This window comes from Monomorium pharaonis, chromosome 1 (genome assembly GCF_013373865.1).
Source record: "Monomorium pharaonis isolate MP-MQ-018 chromosome 1, ASM1337386v2, whole genome shotgun sequence".
Lineage (NCBI taxonomy): Eukaryota > Metazoa > Arthropoda > Insecta > Hymenoptera > Formicidae > Monomorium > Monomorium pharaonis.
Genome location: NC_050467.1, coordinates 13,098,339 through 13,120,934, shown reverse-complemented (window position 1 = coordinate 13,120,934; position 22,596 = coordinate 13,098,339). Strand labels below are relative to the sequence as shown.

General features: G+C 42.1%; 3 protein-coding genes across 3 annotated transcripts; all 3 read right to left on the bottom strand.

Annotated features, from left to right (window-relative positions):
• Positions 1–2,680: 2,680 nt before the first annotated feature.
• On the bottom strand, positions 2,681–3,649 carry LOC118646461. Its single transcript, XM_036289439.1, has 2 exons — positions 3,594–3,649; positions 2,681–3,505 (listed from the first exon to the last, which is right to left on the bottom strand). The coding sequence occupies exons 1-2, from the start codon at positions 3,647–3,649 to the stop codon at positions 3,181–3,183; spliced, it is 381 nt and encodes a 126-aa protein (XP_036145332.1). The 3' UTR covers positions 2,681–3,180.
• A 9,380-nt stretch (positions 3,650–13,029) lies between these two features.
• LOC118646459 lies at positions 13,030–13,797 on the bottom strand. Its single transcript, XM_036289429.1, has one exon. The coding sequence runs from the start codon at positions 13,795–13,797 to the stop codon at positions 13,030–13,032; it is 768 nt and encodes a 255-aa protein (XP_036145322.1).
• Positions 13,798–17,230: 3,433 nt separating this feature from the next.
• On the bottom strand, positions 17,231–18,427 carry LOC118646458. The gene has a single exon (XM_036289422.1). The coding sequence runs from the start codon at positions 18,425–18,427 to the stop codon at positions 17,231–17,233; it is 1,197 nt and encodes a 398-aa protein (XP_036145315.1).
• Positions 18,428–22,596: the final 4,169 nt, after the last annotated feature.

Here is a 22,596-nt window from a genome sequence, read left to right as displayed (position 1 = left end):
TACGAATATGATAGTGCAAATTGGCGCAAATTTGATTTTCATAAAAACCATAAAAAAACTATAAAAATCACAGTTTTTTCCATTTATTTCCGTAAATGAGGGGAATTTCAAAAAATATTTCAAATAAAAGTTTTAGATTTCATGGAAATACACATTTTATGTTTTATTGATTTTTGCCATAAAGACAATAGTTTTTGAAAAAAACAACGTCAGATGTTCAAAACTTCATAAAACTTATCTAACACAATTCGAGTTTAATTAGTTAATTTTATTAGTTAATAACAAAAGAGGGTGCGGCAAAGCCCCTCCTACGCCCACGTGTTTTTTGTATTACATGAGTTTATGACTTTCCACTCGTAGCAAGGTCTACTCCTGTTTACAGAACGAAACGACGTCCAGGCTTGTACTGTACCACATGGGTTTGCGATTTCAGATTTAAAATTGTGCCTAAATAGCGACCTAAAATTGATTGGATTAGAGTTAGAAAATATGGTGACGGGGTGCAGGCAGAGGGGCGGTGCCCCTCTCTTGCCCACGCATTCTCTGTACCATATTTACGTTAATATGCGTCAAAATAAACATCATAAAAAATTGTATATTAAAATATATAGAAAATAAAAAAATAATTTAAAAAGTTGCCTAACGACCTTTAAATCATTAAAAATCCTTTTAGTATACTTCTTTTCTATCCAAATAGAAGCTATTTATAAAATTTGAACAAAATCGGAGCATGGTTGTTTTCGGAAGAATAACTTTGATCTTGTACCATTTTTTAATGTGTTTATGTACTTGACATATTTTTTTATTTTTATAAAATTTTTAATGAGTTATTATTTTTGGTGTTGTAAAGGATCTAGATCAAATGATCTGGATCATTAATCTGGATCAACTTCTATGATCTATTGATCTAGTAAATATTTTTTTTTACGATAATCTTTGATCTGATCTAAATTTTTTAAATTATATGATCTTGATCTATAAAAAATTAGACCTTTTTACTACTTGACTCGAATTATTTTAGAGGGTCTCTATCTATACTGTAACCTCTACTCTAGGTCAATAGTTTCTGAGATTAAAGTCCACGATGCTAGAACTTGGTCCTTGTGTCCGCGATGCTAGAACTTGGTCCAAGTTCGCGGTCCGGGAAATGTGTAGCTAATCAACTTGCAGATTTTAATTTACTTATGTATAATTATATATGTATACTTATAAATAATTATATTATTAAAGTTAATGTCACAAATAGTTGTTTAATTAGTTCAAATTTTTGTTTTGAAAGTTTCGCGTAAATTGTGCGATTTTCTACTGCGCATGCGTACCACTAAATCTTCGGAAGAGAAAATTTCCGGCGGCAAGAACTTCCTTTTAGAAGCGTAGAGTGGGGGTAATAAGGTGAAACTATTGAAGATTTCCTCCTTTGGAGATTTCTGGGACATTCCTAAAAGCCCATTAGAGAAGCTTAAAAAACTTCGATTCCTACTCCTACCAAATTGTCAAGTAAAAAAGAAACGATCTTCGATCTAGATCAAAATTAATGTAATCTATGATCTAGATCACACGTATGAGTAGTATATGGGCAGCTATGAGGCGTCAAAACAAACTCCCACTCCTCGCCCTCACAGCAAGGGGTGTCTGCCCCCTGTCGCCCTGTCTGGGCAGCTATGGGGCGTCAAAACAAACCCCCACTCCTCCTCCGTCTGGTGTCAAAACAAACCCCTCTTTTCCCCGTCTGGGCCTAGTGGGGAAGACTGGACGCTGTGACGTCACGAATTTGAACGGCGCGTTTTGATTGGTACCCCATAGCTGCCCAGAGCCTTGATTGGCTACCCTGAATATACTACTGGATTTTGAATAGGAAAAAACAGATCTTATAGACCAAGAGCCAGCGCCAAAAATCTAACGTGATTCGGTACAAGAGTAATTTATGCTTCAAATGTTAGTATTATTCTTAATTAAGAGAAAGCTCGATTGGCAGAAGGCAGTCTGGGTGCTGGAAGCGTGGGTGGGCGACTAAACATGCAAATTTTGAAGGAAAAAAACGTGATAAGGTGCAAGGCTGAAAATTGGTATTTACATTGTTTTTGTAAATGTAATGAAGAGATAAAATTGGCAGAAGCGTAGGTGGAGGCTGAAGGGTTAGCAGAAGTCATTAACATTATAAAAAAATTACTGAAAAATACGCGATAAGGTACACTTCTGCCAATTTACAAATTTACTTGTCAGGTAATATAAAAACTGTATGTAAATCGGCAGAAGTGAAAATGGAGGATTAATATTGAAAAAGTTGATGAAATGTATGTAACGCGCCGTGAACGCTTATCAGCCGTTGTCGTTATTCTTTCATTGTTTTATAGGTGTACATCATGAGGTACATTTCTGCCAATTTTATTATTTATTCTTTATATTGTGCACTAACTAAATGTAAAACTGGCAGAAGTCTAAGTGGAATATTTATGTATAAACATATATATATATATATATAGCCAAGCAGAAATCAAGAACCATACGCACCGCGTTACGCTGAATTGCGCCGAATAATTTTAATGCATACTTTGTATGATTGTCTGATATTGCTATTCATTTTAAATAATAGAATTATAAACTTTTAAACAATTTTTACTGGTATGCTTATTATGATTTTGTAAAATTGTTAATAATAAAGATATATCGACACATATATAGACATATATACATATGAAAGAAACAGGATAAGATGTTTGATTAATTTTTTTTAATATTCTTTTTTCTATGCATGTGTTTATTAAATAATAGATTTCAGAGGCATCCTATCTTAAAAAAGGTATGTAATAAAGCCTCTTTTCCGCGATACTAATTGGTTCTCTCGCTGCACTAACTTCGTGTTGCGAGAATAACTGTCATTGCGATTGTATTTTAAGTTGTCAAATTTGTTCAAATTTGTATAGATGGTTATTGTTGTAATATATTTTTTAAAAGTAAAAAATAAAAAATCAAATAGCGCGCGCGAAGCGCGCGTCTGTGGTGTCTAGTAACAATATAAAATATATGAAAGATAGGTTCAAAAATATCTAGTCTTTAGTGTCGGTAGGTAACTCATTGTCCTCATCAGAATCACTGTTTTCGTAGCTACCGTATTCCACATCTTTCTCTTCAACTAAAATTAGAATTATGAAAGGTTAAAAATTTAAAGTAATAATAAAATTAATTAAACTTGTCGATATTTAAGGCTGTACCTTCGGAATCATCCTTGTCCATTATAACATCTTTAACAATCTTTGGCAATTGTTTTCCGTCAAACCATTTAAATTCATAACGTGTGAACTGGTTAGCAGCAATCCATCCAAATGCTTCTGGATCAAGATCAGAAGGTTTTTTCTTATTAGCATTTTGCCAAATATTTGTGATGTATTTGCAACTAAGCAGCTGTTGGCGTAATTCTCTTTGACATGGTGGCAAACTGGAGGCGTCGAAATTTTTCAAATTTTTTTTGGTAAAGGCTTTGGTAAAGTCAAATTTATATCTTTGACTTCAAAATTTTTTTAAAATAATTGAAAACGAGCATTATTAACAGTCATCTGCTTTTTTTTAGACGTTAAACCGTACATGTGACATACAAAAGCTTCCAGAATTTGAAATACATCTTTTTCGTTGCATGAGTGGTCGCCGACATCTATGAATGCTTTGATGTAATTTTCATTCTTTGTCAACATGCTGTACGGTCTTGCTGTACTATTGCTAACCAGTCTACACGTTATGAATTTAAATGGTTTGACGGAAAAACAATTGCCAAAGATTGTTAAAGATGTTATAATGGACAAGGATGATTCCGAAGGTACAGCTTTAAATATCGACAAGTTTAATTAATTTTATTATTACTTTAAATTTTTAACCTTTCATAATTCTAATTTTAGTTGAAGAGAAAGATATGGAATACGGTAGCTACGAAAACAATGATTCTGATGAGGACAATGAGTTACCTACCGACACTGAAGACTAGATATTTTTGAACCTATCTTTCATATATTTTATATTGTTACTAGACACCACAGACGCGCGCTTTGCGCGCGCTATTTGATTTTTTATTTTTTACTTTTAAAAAATATATTACAACAATAACCATCTATACAAATTTGAACAAATTTGATAGCTTAAAATACAATCGCAATGACAGTTATTCTCGTAACACGAAGTAAGTGCAGCGAGAGAACCAATTAGTATCGCGGAAAAGAGGCTTTATTACATACCTTTTTTAAGATAGGATGTTTCTGAAATCTATTATTTAATAAACACATGCATAGAAAAAAGAATATTAAAAAAAATTAATCAAACATCTTATCCTGTTTCTTTCATATGTATATATGTCTATATATGTGTCGATATATCTTTATTCTTAACAATTTTACAAAATCATAATAAGCATACCAGTAAAAATTGTTTAAAAGTTTATAATTCTATTATTTAAAATGAATAGCAATATCAGACAATCATACAAAGTATGCATTAAAATTATTCGGCGCAATTCAGCGTAACGCAGTGCGTATGGTTCTTGATTTCTGCTTGGCTATATATATATATATATATATATATATATGTTTATACATAAATATTCCACTTAGACTTCTGCCAGTTTTACATTTAGTTAGTGCACAATATATAAAATAAATAATCAAATTGGCAGAAATGTACCTCATGATGTACACCTATAAAACAATGAAAGAATAACGACAACGGCTGATAAGCGTTCACGGCGCGTTACATACATTTCATCAACTTTTTCAATATTAATCCTCCATTTTCACTTCTGCCGATTTACATACAGTTTTTATATTATCTGACAAGTAAATATGCAAATTGGCAGAAGTGTACCTTATCGCGTATTTTTCAGTAATTTTTTTATAATGTTAATGACTTCTGCTAACCCTTCAGCCTCCACCTACGCTTCTGCCAATTTTTTCCCTTCATTACATTTACAAAAACAATGTAAATACCAATTTTCAGCCTTGTACCTTATCACGTTTTTTTCCTTCAAAATTTGCATGTTTGGTCGCCCACCCACGCTTCTAGCACCTAGGCTGCCTTCTGCCAATCGGGCTTTCTCTTAATTAAGAATAATACTAACATTTGAAGCATAAATTACTCTTGTACCGAATCACGTTGGATTTTTGGCGCTGGCTCTTAGTCTATTAGTGCCGAGCGTTTTATCCAGCGGGGATGCGGCTCGGTCAGGTACGAGTTTTTGTAAACGACTCAATAGGTTTATAGGTCAAGTATACTTTATAAGTGCGAGAGAGAGAGAGAGAGAGAGAGAAGAGAGGAGAGAGAAGAGAGAGAGAGAGAGAGAGAGAGAGAGAAGAGAGAGAGAGAGAGAGGAGGAGAGAGAAAGAGAGAGAGAGAGAGAGGAGAGAGAGAGGAGGTGAGAGAGAGAGAGAGAGTCCTCTCGCGCGCGCGCGCTCGCTAGATCGGCCGTCTCAGTCGCTCGCTCGCGCCTCTCGGCTATCGCGCGCGATCGCTCGCGCTCTCTCGCCGCTTCTCGCGCTCTCTTTCTCGACTCTCTTCTCCTCTCGTCGCGCTCTCTCTCTCTCTCTCTAGCCTCTGCTCTTTCTCGCTCTCTCTCTCGCTCTCTCTCGCCGCTTCTCTTCTCTCTCTCTCTCTCTTCTCTCGCTCTCTCTCTCTCCTCTCTCGCTCCTCTCTTCGCTCTCCTCCTCTCTCGCTCTCTCGCTCTCTCTCTCTCTTCTCTCGCTCTCTCGCTCTCGTCTCTTCTCTCTCTCTCTCTCTCTCCTCCTCTGCTCTCTCTCTCCTCTCTCTCTCTCCTCTCTCTCTCCCCTGTCATTCTCTCGTTTCCTCTCTCGTTCTCTCTGCTCTACTCGCTACTCTCTACTCTTCTAGCATCGTCTCTCCTCTCTATCCCTCTTGCTACTAACGCTCCTATGTTGATCGATGCCTCTACTGCTCTCGTCTCTCCTTACCATACCTTCCTCTCTTACTCCCTGCGTCTCTGCCTCCTTATTGCTTCTCTAACCTTTTCTACAGTTTCTCTCCTTCTCCCATCTCTCTCTCGCTCTCTCTCCACTCTCTCTCTCTCTCTCTACTCTCTCTCCATACATACGCTCTCGTCTCTCTCTATCTCTCTCTCTCTCTCTCATCTCTCCTCTCTCGTCTCCTCTCTCTCTCTCTCTCTCTCCTCTCTATCTCTCTCTCCTTCTCTACTCTCTTCTCTCTCATCTCTCTCCTCTCTCTCTCTCTCTGCCTCTCTCTCTCTTCTCTCTCTCTTCTCGTCTCTTCTATCTCTCTCTCCACCTTTTCTATTATTTATGACCTAAGGTAAAAACAGGTGCGAGTATAATTTTTGACTCGGATATAGGAAAAAGTTATATATTATAGAGCGAGAAAGAAATAGACGTTGCTTAAAATTACAAATAAAATGTTTATCAATATAGCTTACTTTCTAGGAATACAAAATTGTACATAGCAGCACGCTTGAAGTTTTACACATTTTTTTATTTTTTTACACGAAAAAATTTTACTAAATATTTTTACTATTTGTCGGTCCTTGAGCTCACAATCGGAAGGAAATAAATTGAGAAACCGATTAAGATTATAACCACGAGACATAAAATATAGAAAAACACAGCAGTATTGTCCGCAAGTTTGTGAGAGTAATCCTTGTAAAGGCACGGTATTCCATTGATACATCGTTGAGTTTCGTCGCAGTCGTAGGAGGAATCTGGAGTCCAAGAGTGGTAATCGGTAGTTATCGAAATATGTTCCTGTTCCGCGTTCATCGACGTAAAATGCGATCCAGTGTTCGCCAGGTTGATTGTGATCGTCTGTGTTAGCGACGATTGCTGTCGATCTCGTCCACACCCTCGATAGTCTGTTTGCAAAATAGATGCCGACGTACTTGGCATTCAGTTGTCGCAACGCATGTAAAATTTCCAGTGAATTCATACGAAGGCGACAACCGGGAGAGTGGAATCGTTTGCGTTATTTCAGGGTTCTCTTTAGCTGTGCGTTCGTTTTCGTGAGACGAAGGTGATAGCTCGCAACTGGTAAGAATGGTTGATGTTTGTATGTCACTGGTTTCGATTTTGTCTGTTGTCGTTTCAAAAAGATAATTTTCTTTCTCTTCGACTGTTGTCGGATCTTCGACTTTTACTTCTACGTTTTGTACGATATCTTCTTCTTTTTCTTCGTCGTTAGTCGAGAGATTGGCGTGACTCGAGTTTCGGCTGAATGGCTCGTTTAACCAGCGTTTCAATTTGTGAGCGTTACGTAACGCACAATGAAATTTTGCGTTGACTCGAAGTCCGTGATGAGTACAGCGGTGACCGTACTCGTTGACATCAGGCAAATATTTCTATGTTGAAAAATCTGCTTCCAGATTATATATGTTTCTGGAGAGAAGATCACGCAAGTAACTTGCTTTTTCATGGCCTCTGGTAAAGATGCAACGAGCCCAGCGGGTAATGTCACGTAGTTGGTTTACAAAAAACTTAGGATTAGCTTCACCGTCGAACCACTCGATACCGTGGTAATTCTGTGAAAGCCAATTGTTTTCACGTCTTGAACTTTCGGGTAATTCTTCAAACGAGCAAGGAGGCAGTGTAATCCAATGGCCGATGATTGGAGCGTCGAGTGCGACAACTGCAATCTCTTTAGGAATAAATTTTTTCTCGCTATCCCGAAAGCCTTGGATGTCAATAACTATGTCCATGGTTATAAGCAACTGCTTGCTTCACTCTTTTAAGGTGACTTTTCGAGGTGACTGTCTTCGTGTCTCGTAGGAAACTAATTTCTCTTCTCGGTATGATTTTAAAAATATCACCAAAAAAGTGCGTTGTTAGCGGTGATGGCGGTGGTGGGGTTAATTGATGATGGTACTGGTGAAGGTAGTGGTGGTGGTGGTAGCGGTAGTGGTGATGATGGTGTTGGTGACGAGATTATAATTTTTTCACACGATTTTACCGAATATACTATCAGACATAAAAGTTTAGCCGGAAAAGTCAACGATAATTTGACGAGAAGAGTCGATTTCTAGAATATTATCAAATTCGGCATAAACGATACAGTTAACAGTCGTGGATAATGCCCTTGCGAATCGTACTTCTAATCGTAGACTGCCATGTTTCACGAGATTCCAATGTCCGGCACAATTTGCGGATAAATCGGGAGTGAGATCGAAAGCGAAAAGTGTATATCCATCGGCATAATCGTTTCTACTTATAGAATTACCCCCGTTCAAAAAGTGAATGCCAGTTCCAGAAAAGAGCGTATGATAGCGTCTTCGACGTAGAGCAATTCGTCTTTCGAGAAGTTCGGCTGTAGTGGTCTACTAGGAACTTGCATGCCGTCGACGTATAGCGAAAAGAAATTTATATCATAGTTTTCGAAATTAAACGGATTTAATTTTCTATCTCCGTTAAACGCTCTGTTATTTACAAAACCAACAATTACGCGTTTCGGTAGTTGGCCGAGGATTACGTTATCTATCGATTCTCCTACGAGACCTGAGTGTATCGTAAACGTTTTAACCTCTACTCTCGTTAGAGGATACTTGGCAGTTGTCTTACTCAACATTTTAGCGTGAGCGAGTAATACACCGGGACTTATTTGTGCTTTTCTTACGAGTAGACTAGCGTCTAAAATACGAATATTCGACGTGGAACTAGTTTCCATTAGACAGAAAGAGTCTTTCGAGCGTACGAGTCTCATTCTAACTTCTACTCCGTTAATTAAAAATTTATCCTAATTAAACACGTCACAGTGAAGATGACCTATAAGATCTAATTCTTGTCCTGCCTGAATATAACAAGATTGGAATTTGGTGCCGCGGAATCTACGTGACTGTCCATGAACCCGGGCGTATCCATGTCCTATAGACACGCTGTCAGATGAGACGATTTTGCGGGAGAAGCATAGTTTAATAATGCTTCGATGTATGCACGATACGCGTAAGCGTTGTTTGCAGGTGACACAAGTTTCTGATTAAAATATACGTCAATTTGATTGAACATGGAATGTAACAAATAATTTACAGGGCTTACTTTGAGTATGAAGTCACTGTCGTATCTTTCTCTCCACCGGCGAGAGGAGTGGTTTCTACGCGTAGCTGAATACTTAACATGGTATGAGTGAGATCTAAGTAATCTTCCCCGTGGCCGGGTATGACAAATTCTATAGGTGCATCTTCGACGAGTGATGTCACAGGCTTGTAATAAATCCATTGCAAACTCTCTATGCTGGTTTGAGTGGGAGGTAATGAGAAGAAATCGAGTTCACTCTTTAAGCACGAGCTGGAATGAGTGTGAAGAAAAGACATGCTTATTTCTCGCACAGAGACTTTTGACGTGAATTAAGAGATGCGACGTTACTTTTTTCCGCGTCTACAACTTCACCGTGTTGCTCAACAAAAGTTGGGCGCCAGGCGCGGAATCCGCGCCGCACAAAGCTCACAAACTCGGTATTCCGCACGACGGTCAAACGCCTGCTAGCTCGCCTCCACAAATTGGTAGAGGGGCGAGGTTCTTCTCGGTACGCGGAATAGGAGAGGAGATGTCGCGCATTAAAAACTCAGTATAATTGTTGGATATAAAAGGCGTATATTAGAGATGAAATATGTACAATTCTATATAGCATGTGCGTAAGGGTCGCTTGACATTACTCTATTACACGACTGTCGCATACTCGACTTGAGATTCACAATACTTTACTCACGAAATTTAACAATACAACACTCTGATTACGACACGCGGGCTCTACAGCGGACGGGATAGGCTTCAACTAAATGCGTATTTCTTTTGTATATCCCTCGCCTACGGAGACGCGTCTCGGTAGCAGGCACGCGGCTCGTGCTCTCGGTATGCGGTGAATCCCGGTGTCATTACTATACGCACTATCCCGTCGTTACTCTTAATTCGCTACATACAAATCGACTGTCGGCTCGACATACTCTCGAGGGAGGAGACACTAGGCGAAACTATTATTAATCTCTATGAGACGGAGATCGGCACGGCCCTGCTGCGCGGTGACTCTACTCTCGGTATTCCGGTAATAATAAATTCGCCCACCGAACGCTTGGTAGGGTAACTATCTTTCACTAAAAGCCAGGCCGGCCGTCTCCGCCCTTACCGCGTGGTCGAAGTGGTGGCCTTACGTCACAGAGAATATATTGGATACTCCACGCTTCTTACTAACACGACGACGACGATTCGTAGTGAATGTCTTTTTATTTTTCCCTCTTATCGAACGAGACTTTTTCTTCGTTAATTTTTTAACCGTTTTTTTCTTCCGCGTACTGTTTTTTGCTGTTGTTGTGAGTGCATCACACTCACATACGACATGTTGCAAGCGATAAAAGGTGTCAAATAACGCCTCGCACGCGGACATCGCCCGGCCTACATACCGGGCGTCGCACCGGGAAATGCACCCGGTTGCTCAAGCAATAACACCCAAAATCATCTAATTTTGGGGTGGAATCCGCGTAGCCAGCACTTGCTGGCTAAACAAGTACACTGTCCAAAGGCCAGTGACCGCGGAAGTACCTTCCCCGGTCATTCGCCCAAAAACGGTGTATATAAACACCGAGGTACAGACAACGAGCGGGCTTACTTGCGTGCCATAGCGACGAACGTATGTCGCTCGTCCATTTATACTTGTCACGGGTTATAGTATATGTGTTATAACGGATCAGTGTAATCAAGAGAGAAAATATACTATATCTACATTGTTACTCAACCAACGGCTACAATCTCTTACTAGACCTGATCCGAGGAGTACCGACAGACGATCCCAAATACTTGTGACCCTTTATCCCAATAAGGGCCACAACACTGTTTTCTTTTTGCTCGTCCGACGTTTACGCGATGCCGACTTTGTTGCCGACCAGCGTGACTATCGAAGAGAAACTGAAGCGGCAGCTTTTTCGGCAATATTTTATATTCCGATTTCTTCATTAGGTTTTTAATTTTTTCTTCTGCTTTTCTTTTGAGATTTTCTCGAGATTCCTTGAATTTATTTCTGAGTGTCTCCTTTAAAGGAGTATTATTTTCAACGTCGTCTATCACGTTAATACCTGCACGTAAAACTTTTTTACCGATCGCACGTACACCTTTACTCAAGTAAGGAAGTGCCTTTCTGAATAATCCACCGATAAAACTCCCGATTGTATGTCCGCGCTGATCTGGTGAATCGACGAAAACTCGTGGTATCCCTCCCCTACGACCGTCTGCTGAATTATAATATTCTTCCTCCTCTGGTACCATATTAATGACTTATCTATTTTACTTTAACGTTCAAGTTACTGGTAATGTCTAAAGTGAAACGTCAGCGTTAACGTTCCGGATTGAAATGATATACTTTTACCAAGTGCGTCTTTTATATCTATTTCGATCGTACGGAAATTCGTTTTTTGTAAAGGTATGTAATGCGGAGGAGAAAAATATGTCGTCTGATTCGCGCCGTACGTAAAATTAGACGCGTCCAATGGTATCGAAACTATTCGAAGAAGAGGAGACTTGACATCACCGGTTATGTAAGGTTCGCAAATATTACAATAAACGAACATTTTATCGGGAATACCTCGTATCAGACTATGAGGTTCTTTACTCCAGAAAGCCCAATCAGGTTTATTAATGATAAGAAATTTTGCTGTATAGAAATCTTTTGTGGAATTAGGTTTCAGTGCCGTGAGCTCTGTGTAAAAATTCTCTTTCTTGGAAAACAGCATGTTTCCGCAACCGAATATTTTCAAAAGATTGTCGGTGTGCAAGCGCGCAAGCGGCGATTCGAACTTAATGGCGCTTGCGATTAGATTCACCGGAACGACTCAGCGTTGAGTCCGGAGTGCGTGGATCTCGTGAACCTGATGATCACGAGCGAATTTAGGCAGGTGATGAAATAAGCGATGGATATTTCAATGAAACGTCACTTTATTCCACTCGTCGCACACAATGACGGGTTTCCGTCTATCCAGAGTAAGCGTTCCACTGGATTAAATAAATCCTCCAACCACCTCGCCTTTTCACTCAAATAATTAACTGATGTTCATGATTGTCACTCGCAGTCACACACCGCGGATTCTTTATCGAATAGATAATTGAAATTAGATTATGCGAGAAACGCACTCAAACACTGAAGGATACGCGCTTCCGCCTTGACTTGCAGGGCGCGAAGACGGCGATCTGTACACCACAGATATCTCAGGCCGATTGACTACCGCGACGCGGTATCCTGAACGCGAACGGGAGCTTCATGTTCCTGCTCGGTCCAGGACACCCGGCGTACACGAGCGTCTCAGGGTGGATGCAGAAGGCGAGAACACGCGGACGCCACGAGTGAACGAGCCGTCCGTATCTTCGCTCGCGTGCGACACCCGAAAACACCGTGATCGAGTGTTCCCGCGCGAACATACTGCCCGCCTTGAAAACGTAGATTTCAATATAACAATCGCAAACGCTAAAGCCGATAAACTAAACAATGAAAGAGAACTGAAATATAACAACGAGAAGGTGACCGAAGGATGGTCCTCGCTGAACACACGCGTGAACAGAACAATAACTCCAAGGGGAAAGCCCTAAGGCGTTTACAGTTCAAACGTTGAAGAGATAATTACAATAATGACAGAAGTTCAGCCGCTCGCTTAGGCTGGCTGATACGCAACTTAATTAACTTATTTCTATGAATTATAACTAACCTACATCTATAAAAATACGCGCAACGAAACGCGATACAGAGAGAAATTATTATTCGTCGGATGCTTTACCCTCAACGGGTAAACGTAAAGCTGACCGATCGGATGTCGGAACTCGGACTTCACGGTTTTCACCGTAACGACACGGGTAAGACCGTCTGATCCGGGATGAAGGCGCGTAATACGCCCGAGATGCCATTTACAGGAAGACAACAGAGTGTCGCGCAAGAGCACAAGTTGCCCGATTTTCAACGAAGGTCGACGGCGGCGCCATTTGCTCCGCTGTTGCAATGTATTCACGTAGTCATGCGCCCACATTTTCCAAAATCGTTCGGCCATATGACGATCTGCCAACGTGATAATCAACTTTCGTTGAGGTGAAGTATCGATGGTTCCGGAGCGACGGTAAGAGCCGAACCGATCAAAAAATGCCCTGGCGTTAGATAATCATAATCGTCGAAAGCCTCAGACAAGGGAACGATGGGGCGCGAGTTTAAGCATGCCTCGATGGTGCATAAGAGCGTAGAAAATTCTTCGAACGAGAGGGTATGTTTGTCGATGACGCGACGTAAGTGATGTTTCACGCTACGCACGCCGGCTTCCCACATCCCGCCAAAATGCGGCGCAGATGGCGGAATAAACAGCCACTGAACGTTGTCACACGCGGTTTTATTTAAAAATTGAGGATCGCGAAGAGCTGAATAATAGGCTTTCTTAAGTTCTTTCTCAGCACCGACAAAGGTCGTCCCGTTATGTGAGTACATGATGCGCGGAAGACCTCGACGCGAGCAGAATCTTACATACGCGTTCAGGAAAGCGGGAGACGAGTAATCGCTAATCAACTCTAAATGGATCGCGCGCGTGGCGAGACAAACGAACAAGGCAATGTAGGCCTTTCGCGATGCAACACCTCGGCCGGCGAATGCGCGTACCTGAACCGGCCCAGCGTAATCGACGCCACATTGCGCAAAACTGCGCGGCGAGGGCGAAACGCGCATAGACGGCAGATCGCCCATGAGTTGCGTGGGCACCGCGGCACGTTCTCGAATGCAGATCAGGCATTTATGAATCACGGATCTCACGAGGCTTCGCGCGCGAATGATCCAATAATCTTGACGAATAGTGCTCATAGTGAGCTGTGTTCCACCGTGCAAGACGCGTAGATAATAAAATGTACTAACGGGTGCGAGGAAAGCAATATCGGATGTCGCACGCGAAAGGGAATAGGGGCGTGTCGTAAAGGACCACCAACACGCACAACGCCGTCCTGATCGAGAAATGGGCGTAGGCTAGCAATAGAACTTTTAGATGCGATGTTTTGATGATTAGCTAGTCTATTGATTTCGTTTGAATACAGTTTCGATTGAATTCGCTTGATCCAAAACGTTTTGGTTAAGCTACATTCGGCGGAGGAGAAGGCACGTCCCAGGAACTTGATTGATCATCGCCTCGACGACGACACGCATCGACGAATCTGATAACATATGCAGTAACGCGGATCAAGGTGGGCCACGACGCGTATCGCGAAGAAAGATCCCACGGAGCGCGCGTCTGCGAGACATGCGAAGCGATAATCTTCGCTTCGACTTGGGAATCGACAGGCTTAGGCAGAGGCTCCTCAGGCCATTCTCCTCTCGCCTTCGCAAGCCAGGAGGGCCCTTGACACAAAAGAGAATGAGCGAGCAGTTCATCGCCACATAATCCTCGCGACGCACAGTCCGCGGGGTTTCCCTGAGTAGGCACGTGACGCCATTCAGCGTCCGGCAAACCAGACTGAATTTCGTGTACTCGATTAGCAACAAAAACTTTCCATCGAGATGGATGAGAGCGTATCCACGCGAGAACGATAGTTGAATCCGTCCAGCATGTGACGGACACGGGTTCGATGGGGAGCGAGCTTTGAACGAAGTTCGTTAGACGAGTGAGAAGTAGCGCGGCTGATAGCTCAAGACTGTTGTACCCCTCGTTGTGAGTACGATTTGGGATCGCTGCCAGAGATCTCGCGAGGAAGGTATTTGGTCACTTACACCGTTAGTTGTATTGAACACTTTTATTCTTGTATTCGTTACAGTGAATAGATCGCGACCCCGCAAGGCAGAGTGTCGCGTCTATGAGCTCGTTGTCCACGATCCCGCAAAGCAGAGTGTCGTGGTTGTGTATTTACAATGAGTTATATCAGCGATACACGACCCCGCAAAGCAGAGTGTCGTGTGTTGTCTTAGTTTGTCTACTTCGGATTGACCCGCTCCTCACCTTCTATAGCCGGTTTATATATCCGATAATTCGGCAGTTGGATCGAAAGAAGGGGAAGATTGTGTGAGGGCGTAAATCGGTCAGTATTCCAAATTGTTGCTTAGACAGCAAGTGCTGTCTAAGAAGCATTGCGCTAATTGTCGAGCGGATTGCGCGAAAAGTAGGAATACTAGGCCGGTTCTAACTCGGGAGCTCCGAGGGGGGTGCGGGTGTGCGGGGGGAACTTGTTGGCGCGGGGGGTGTTACGGCGGGGAGGGGTGACGTCACCCGGGGCTCCGGGAAGAACCGCTTATCAGAAGTAAACTGATATCCTGCTTATCAGACGTAAACTATTTTGCGGTGCCTTTGAAAAAGCTTGATATGTTTTTGAAAACTTGATATGTTTTTATAAGGGGTATTGATATAAACAATGCTACTTTTTACCCCTCCCTGTTTTGGGTGTTAGATGGGGGGAGGGGCAACGTTGCATTAAACATGTTGCAACATGTTTCGCGATAACGTGATTGGCTCTCGATGATCACGTGATCAAGCAAAAACGTTGGCAACGCTGTAATTTTATTGGGTGTGATGAGTGCTCCAGTTGAGACAAAGGATTAAAAAATTTGTGGAGGGGTGTACAATATAAGAAGAGTTCTGACAATGGTACCACATCACTCGCGTGTTACAAGACGAACAGCAAAACCTCCTCGATAACGTTGCTCCTCAGTCGGTGGAAGACAGACTTCAAAAGCTTCCCGAAACGTACAGCATGAACTATTACGTTCCGATCCAACAGAACGAGGCGTATGATAAACCATAAGTATTTTTTATAATTTTTTTTTTTAATTTTCTTTGTATTAATATCTTATATTTTTCTATAGCGAGCTATATTCTTTTTACAGAGCATTATCGCAGCCGCGTTATACTCCACGCATCTTGAGTAGGAGATACGCCTTGACTGCCACAGCATACAAATACTTGGATATTGGAATCGGCGTGGGACCTATATCCTATGTGGAAATACTGCTTGGTGACAACAAGGGCAATCAGATAATTTTGCCATACGCAACATGGAAAACGTTTATAGATCGACGGGTGGATATTGAACGATTTGTGCAGTCAACTTATTTTGACTGCACAACGATTTGTGCAGTATCTTCAAGATTTGCAGTTTGCGATCTGATTATAAAACTTGTAAAAATGCGCGATGAAAATATTATAAAGTTGGTGTTGCATGATAATTGCTTGTACATGAAGCCGTCAACCTTACTGTTCCTATATGAACTTGAAGATTGTTGATTATGTATGTCATCAATTGGATCAACATACGTACAGCGTGAGCGATAAATATAAGAAGTTTATTACTATTTTGCGTCAAAATCATATTACTAATAAAAGCGACGCTGCAAAGTTATTACGCGAAAAATATGATAAAACATGTCTCGTAGAGTGTGAGCTAATTGCTTACGCTTTCGATAATATTGTATATAATGCTTTATATGACAAGTAAAAATGTGTAAAGAAAACCAATCTTGTAAACTGTAAGCTAATCACGTTGTGAATCATATTGTACGTTATGCTTTATATAACAAAATAAATGTATAAAAATGATATTGTTAGAATTATTTTTTCCTATATAGTTTTAAGTTAAAAATTATTGTATAAATAAAACGAGATGGGGAAAAAGGGAAATATGAGGAGGTAAAAGAATGTAAAAATGGATACGATATATATTTTTTATTCTTAGACCACAAATTAAACAGCTTAAATACATTTTGTAAAGCACAGTTGTTCACATGATTCTGACATCGTAAAGTGTACATAATGTCCAACTTGTTTAGAGGTTCTATGTCTTCGTAATGCGTCTCGATATTCTCGACGTAAGCTTCCTATCTCGCCTCGTCCAGAAGCAAATCACGCAACCATTCTCGTTTCTCACATCCCTTGACGTACACGAGAATTTCATCATCGGTTGCAGTTGTACCCATCACCGCCTTTGTAATCAAACTCCTAGCCATGCTGTGCGGAATTAATCCATCCTCCCATGATATTCCATGATGATTCACTTTTAACCATGCTACTTGACATCTTTCTGCCTTGGTAAGGTATTCCCATGGATAAGTGGGTGTAAACAAGTAGTGGATGAGTTCAAATCCATCTTTGAGAGAGGCAAATTCCTTAACGATAAATTTTCCTCCAATGATGAAACCTTGCAGGTCTACGAACGTTGGTGCAGACATGACTGTTGTTATCAAGAAGACTGTGATTGACTTCGATGCGTCGTAGAGTTATATATTGTCTTATCTCCCTCTCCTTTAATGTACAACGTTGTTAGGTGATTTTGCGCACAACGTTTGTCAACTGGTTGTACTGAACCACGCGGTCGTATATGATGAGGCAGTACGCGGTGGTATTCATCGACACATTCTCTTTGCATTCAAATTCTATGCACACGTCCACGGTTGCGCTCTTGACCGATTCATTTTGTCGAGAGCAATCGATGATTACGAATGGACCGTTAAGTAGAAAAGTTGAAGTGGTGAAGTTCGGCTCAAGATACTCGTATCCATAATAACCCTTGCAGAAACGCGCGTACATGTCGTACAGAATCGCCCATTTATTTTTATCGAAATCCAAGTTCATATCGTCGTATGGATAATATTCCGAGTTCAGATACAGTTTCACGTTTGTCAATTTGCAATGATCGAATCGGCTTGGATCCTCGGACACAATGTTCTTTCGACCCGTCTGCAGAGCAAAGATAACATATCGTGGCTTCTCGAGCTGAGTAGCGGTCTTGATGGCCCACGAATGCTTAGTTGTTTGCTGCAATAGTGGAAACTCGTACAGATCCCACGAACGAAAAGCCATGTTCAGGTACCGTCCGCTCTCCAGAGTACGCAGCATCGACAACTTATGTATCTCGTTCAGCAGTACGTGAGGCATGCGCCATTGTATCTTGAATATATTAATCGTGGGTTCCTCTGAACTTCCCATCAGACTGTTGTTATCGTTACGCGCGCGTATTAAAATTAACTCGTGACGAGCGTTGATCACCACGCGTCTGTAATCCTCGCAAAACCCCAACAACATGTTGAGTGGTACGCAAAAATTAAAGTATCCATTCACGTCCCAACCCGAAATCCATCCGGCGTTCCTCAGAATCACGTTTTTGTCTGACGATACCGTTGCATAGTTTTTCAATGTGCTGGTTATTCCAACATTTCTGTTGCGATCAATTTCTACACCGTCGAGTTCGTATCGAATCTCATCGAACATGAACGCGACACAATTATTTCCCAGTACCACCAAAAATCCCTCGGCTGGTTTCTTTATTGTCACTTTTCCCTCGATGTATAGAAAACTTTCAAACGGCAATGTGTACAGATCCTGTTGGTGTATGGGTATTCGTATCTCGTCGCTGTGCCCGAACGTTGTGTTGGCAAACGGATTGTACGTATGAGTCTCGATCTTGACGATGCGATCATCGAAGATCGGCTCGTCTCCGATGTTTAGAATGTCAGTCATCGTTATCAGACGTTTCGCACCGCGAATCCCAGAGATTGTAAAAATTTAACGTTTGACGCGTTGAGCTTCTTTTTCTCGGGACAACAAGATGATTGAATATTATTAAATGTTGTCGCAAGAGTATCGGGTGACTGTTGGAATGTTGGCACTGGTGTGGAGATAACGTTATCTTTCGCGCGCTGCGATGTGTTTAGCACGAGCATCTCACGTTCGCGTTATTGTTGCAACCGCCGTCGCACGTGCAGTCTGACGGTGATTTCTTTTCTTCGAAAATCAAGTAATTGTCCGTTCTGATCGACGGCGCGTATTGTCAGATCCGTAATGCACCGCACGATGATTGGCAGATAAATGATTTGTGTGGGCCTTTCCGATATCTTATATCCTGGTGGCACGCTCGGTGAAAACTCATGTATCGTGTGTACACTTTTATTGTTGCTGTACGCGCCCGCGGTCACGTTGCATTCCACGCGAATAATGGTTCATTATGTTGATCGACGCGTCCGATTCGTGCCATTTTCGCGGTAGCAGTACACCACGCTTCGGTGAGAATCCTAGCAGCGATCCTATGTTGTTGGGTTTACCAAAATGTATACTGTAGGCACATTTGATCTCACATCTCATTGTATTGTAGTTGGCGCGAAGCGTTATCGGATACTCCCCATCATTATCATCATCGTTGCCCCCACGCGTAACGTCACCGGAATGAGTTCCGTCGTGTTGCGGACGTTTTCGTGAAATTGTGCGTTTCAAAAATTCGTTTATAGCTCGCAGTTCGTACGATTCCTCGGGAATCGTAATCTCCGTGTTATCCTTGTCAAAGTAAAACGTATTGTTTGAGGCATTCACGTTCGGTATCGTGTTATAGGTTTCAAAAATCGCTAGACCGAGCTCGTAATCATCGTCGCTCAAATCTATAGCCGGAGAATAGTGTGCCGCGAGAACGCTGCTCTTGCCGCTCAGGATAAACGTCAGCGACATGATGGTGGTGAAATACTGAGTCTTTGCGGTACTAATTCAGCTTTTTAAATTTACACGCGTTGAAGAAACTGCAGGCAGAGTTGTCCACAAATGCTCTGATCGTACGTTTGATAGGACGTTATACTCAATCGTTGTCACTCCGTCTTCAAAGTATTGTACTAGTTTTCTAGGCGGTCGAAGATTGCCGAAACTATCGAAATACGCGACGTGGTTAACCCTCTTTGCGTACGCCACCCAGTGAGTACCGGGGCCCGTCGTATCGTCCAAATTTACGATACCACTCTCGTTTAGACGCGCACCACTCGTCGGTAACGCGTTACGCATAAAAACACGTCTGAAATATGGAATACGCGCGCGTTTTGCTAGTTGCGTCAATTGCACGTTCGTCGTCGCACCTATGAGTAGTGTTAATGTTTCTTCGACGTTTTTTTTTCTTCTGTACATCTTTTCCATGTTTGTACGGGGCGAGATACAGTCCTCGCCCGCGTTTGTACGGGGCGAGATATAAGCCGTGACCTTCCATCGCGCGATTGTGACGCTGTAACTCCTCGAGCTGACGTCGCGCGGCTTTGTTGTCGTTCACCGCCTTTGTCACACCAGCCGCTCCACCAATCAAGGATCCGAGTGCACTCAATATTGGTAAAATCGGTAATGCACTGCCTTGTTTTGCAGCCTGAAGTATACGTTCTTTTTTCGTCAATTTTTTTGTTGAATTCTTCTTCATACCCATACCGATTTTCGTCTTGGCTTTCATGGCTGCCCAGACAGCAGCAGCTGCTGCTCTTTCCCCGAGAGGTGAATCTTTCGCGATTACTCGTTTTAGCTCTTTGTCCGCGAGTATCTTGTCCGCCGCGTGTCTGTCGATGAGCTCGTTGCTCTGGGAGTACACAATGTCGTGTTCGCGACACGCCGCGTCGAGCGGATTTATACCTTGGTCACCTCTGGCCAATCGCTTTTTCAGCCGAGTACCCGGACCGCAAAACTGGTAACCGGGAATATGTAATTCGAAAGGAAGAACGTTTATCGCGCGATTCAGCAGTTGACCACAGCCACGTTTTACCGTTGCGACAGCTGACATTCGACACAATTTTTGATCAACGGCGCAGGTCCGTCGATGTGCGTCCGCTGCCACGGTTGATTGTAATGCTCGTAGCAACGACGATAGCTTCAAACCTCTAGATTAGCCCTTATATGTTCCGGAAGCCTGTCCCACACGTGTTCGATGTAGTTGCCACACACGCGTAGCAAAATAGGTTTTGGCACGAATTGTAACTGCTCAGCGCTCAATTCGAGTATATCGGAGAGGTGTGACAGTATGAGATACATGTTTGATACTGAGCGATGCGTGATTTTACACGCCTATAAATAGCCTCAAATCGCGACATGTTTCGTTCTGAATAAAGCAAAAAATATAAGAGAGATGTTAAACATATGTAAAACGGTTATACATACGTACATAAGAAACGGTTATACATATACGTAAGGATGTTTAAAACGTGAAATGAACGTAAAAAGTACGTGAACGAATGTGGAACGTGTGAAATATGTGAACGAACGTGAAATGAACGTAAGAAGTATGTGAACGAACGTGAGAAGTACGTGAAACGAACATAAGAAGTATGTGAACGAACGTAAGAAGTACGTAAACGAACGTAAGAAGTACGTGAAACGAACGTGGAAAGTACGTAAACGAATGTGGAAAGTACATGAACGAACGTAAGAAGTACGTGAACGAACGTAAGAAGTACGTGAACAAACGTTAAAAGTATGTGAATGAATGTGAGAAGTATGTGAACGAACGTAAAAATATTAATTCTATATTAATTTAGCAGTCATCTTCAACAGGATCGCCCATTAGTACGCACGGTGATAAGTTGTGTCACGCCCAACTATTGATAAACACAGCGATCAAGCCCAGCCATTGCGGGGTATAGCGTCACGCCCGCGCAGTCATTGATACATGCTGCGACGAGCTTATCTTCCTTCTTCGCGCGGCCATTGATACGCGCCGCAATGAGTTTATCTTCTTCCTTTACGCTTTCTCTATCCGTACGCTGCATTCACACACACGCACACATACTCATATACAGCATACGCTGCACTCACTCGCCTATAAATAGGTCGTTCGATTCCACTATATAATCAGATTCCGAAAACATGAGATTCGTGCGACAGCCGTTGGCGATATGCGTTACGAATTACGATGACAAGTTACGACTAATGGGGGATGATGGAGAGAGGCGCAAGCATGGCGCGATGCTGCCTACTACCATATGCGCGATTATTTGTGGCCCATCGAATTGCGGTAAAACCAACATTATGATAAACTTGTTGGAATGTCCGCACGGTGTACGTTTCGAGAACGTGTACGTGTACTCGAAATCTTTGCAACAGCCGAAATATCGGTATTTGAAAGATCGATGAATGAAATTAACTATTTTACGTTCTCCAATAACTGTGACGTCATTCCGCCGAATGAAGCGCGTCCAAACTCAATTTTCATCTTTGACGATATTGCGTGCGACAAGCAGGATGCCGTGAGAGAGTATTTTGCGATGGATCGGCACTCGAACGTCGACTGCTTTTATCTTTGTCAGTCGTACGCGAGAATACCTAAACATCTTATACGCGACAACGCAAACCTGCTGATCCTGTTTAAACAGGATGGTACCAACTTGAAGCATGTGTACAACGATCATGTTAACACCGATATGTCATACGATGATTTTTGTGCGTTATGTCGTGATTGTTGGCGGCGTGATTATGGATTCCTAGTAATAGACAAGGATAGTTCACTTACTAACGGGCGATATAGAAGAGGATTTAACGAATTCGCGATGCTGCGGAGCGATTAGTCGATACTTCGTTGGGGATGAAACGTGAGCGATCGACGCTCTCTGTCAACATGATTGGGGACAACGATACGCGTGAGCGCGAAAAAATCGCAAACGAAATTGAGAAAACGAGCGAATCGATTCGTAAGAAACATCGCGCTTTGAAGACCGGTAGGATCGAAGAGAATATCGCGGCGAAGAGACACTTCGAGCCGCTCATCGAGCCGCTGCAAAAGATCGTCGATAATTCCGGCGTCCGCGTGATAAAGGAAGAACCGCGTGTCGATGACGTAGGCATCGAAACATCGTTCATCCAGAAGGATGTGATAAAAAATAAGAGAAAACGAAAAGACAATT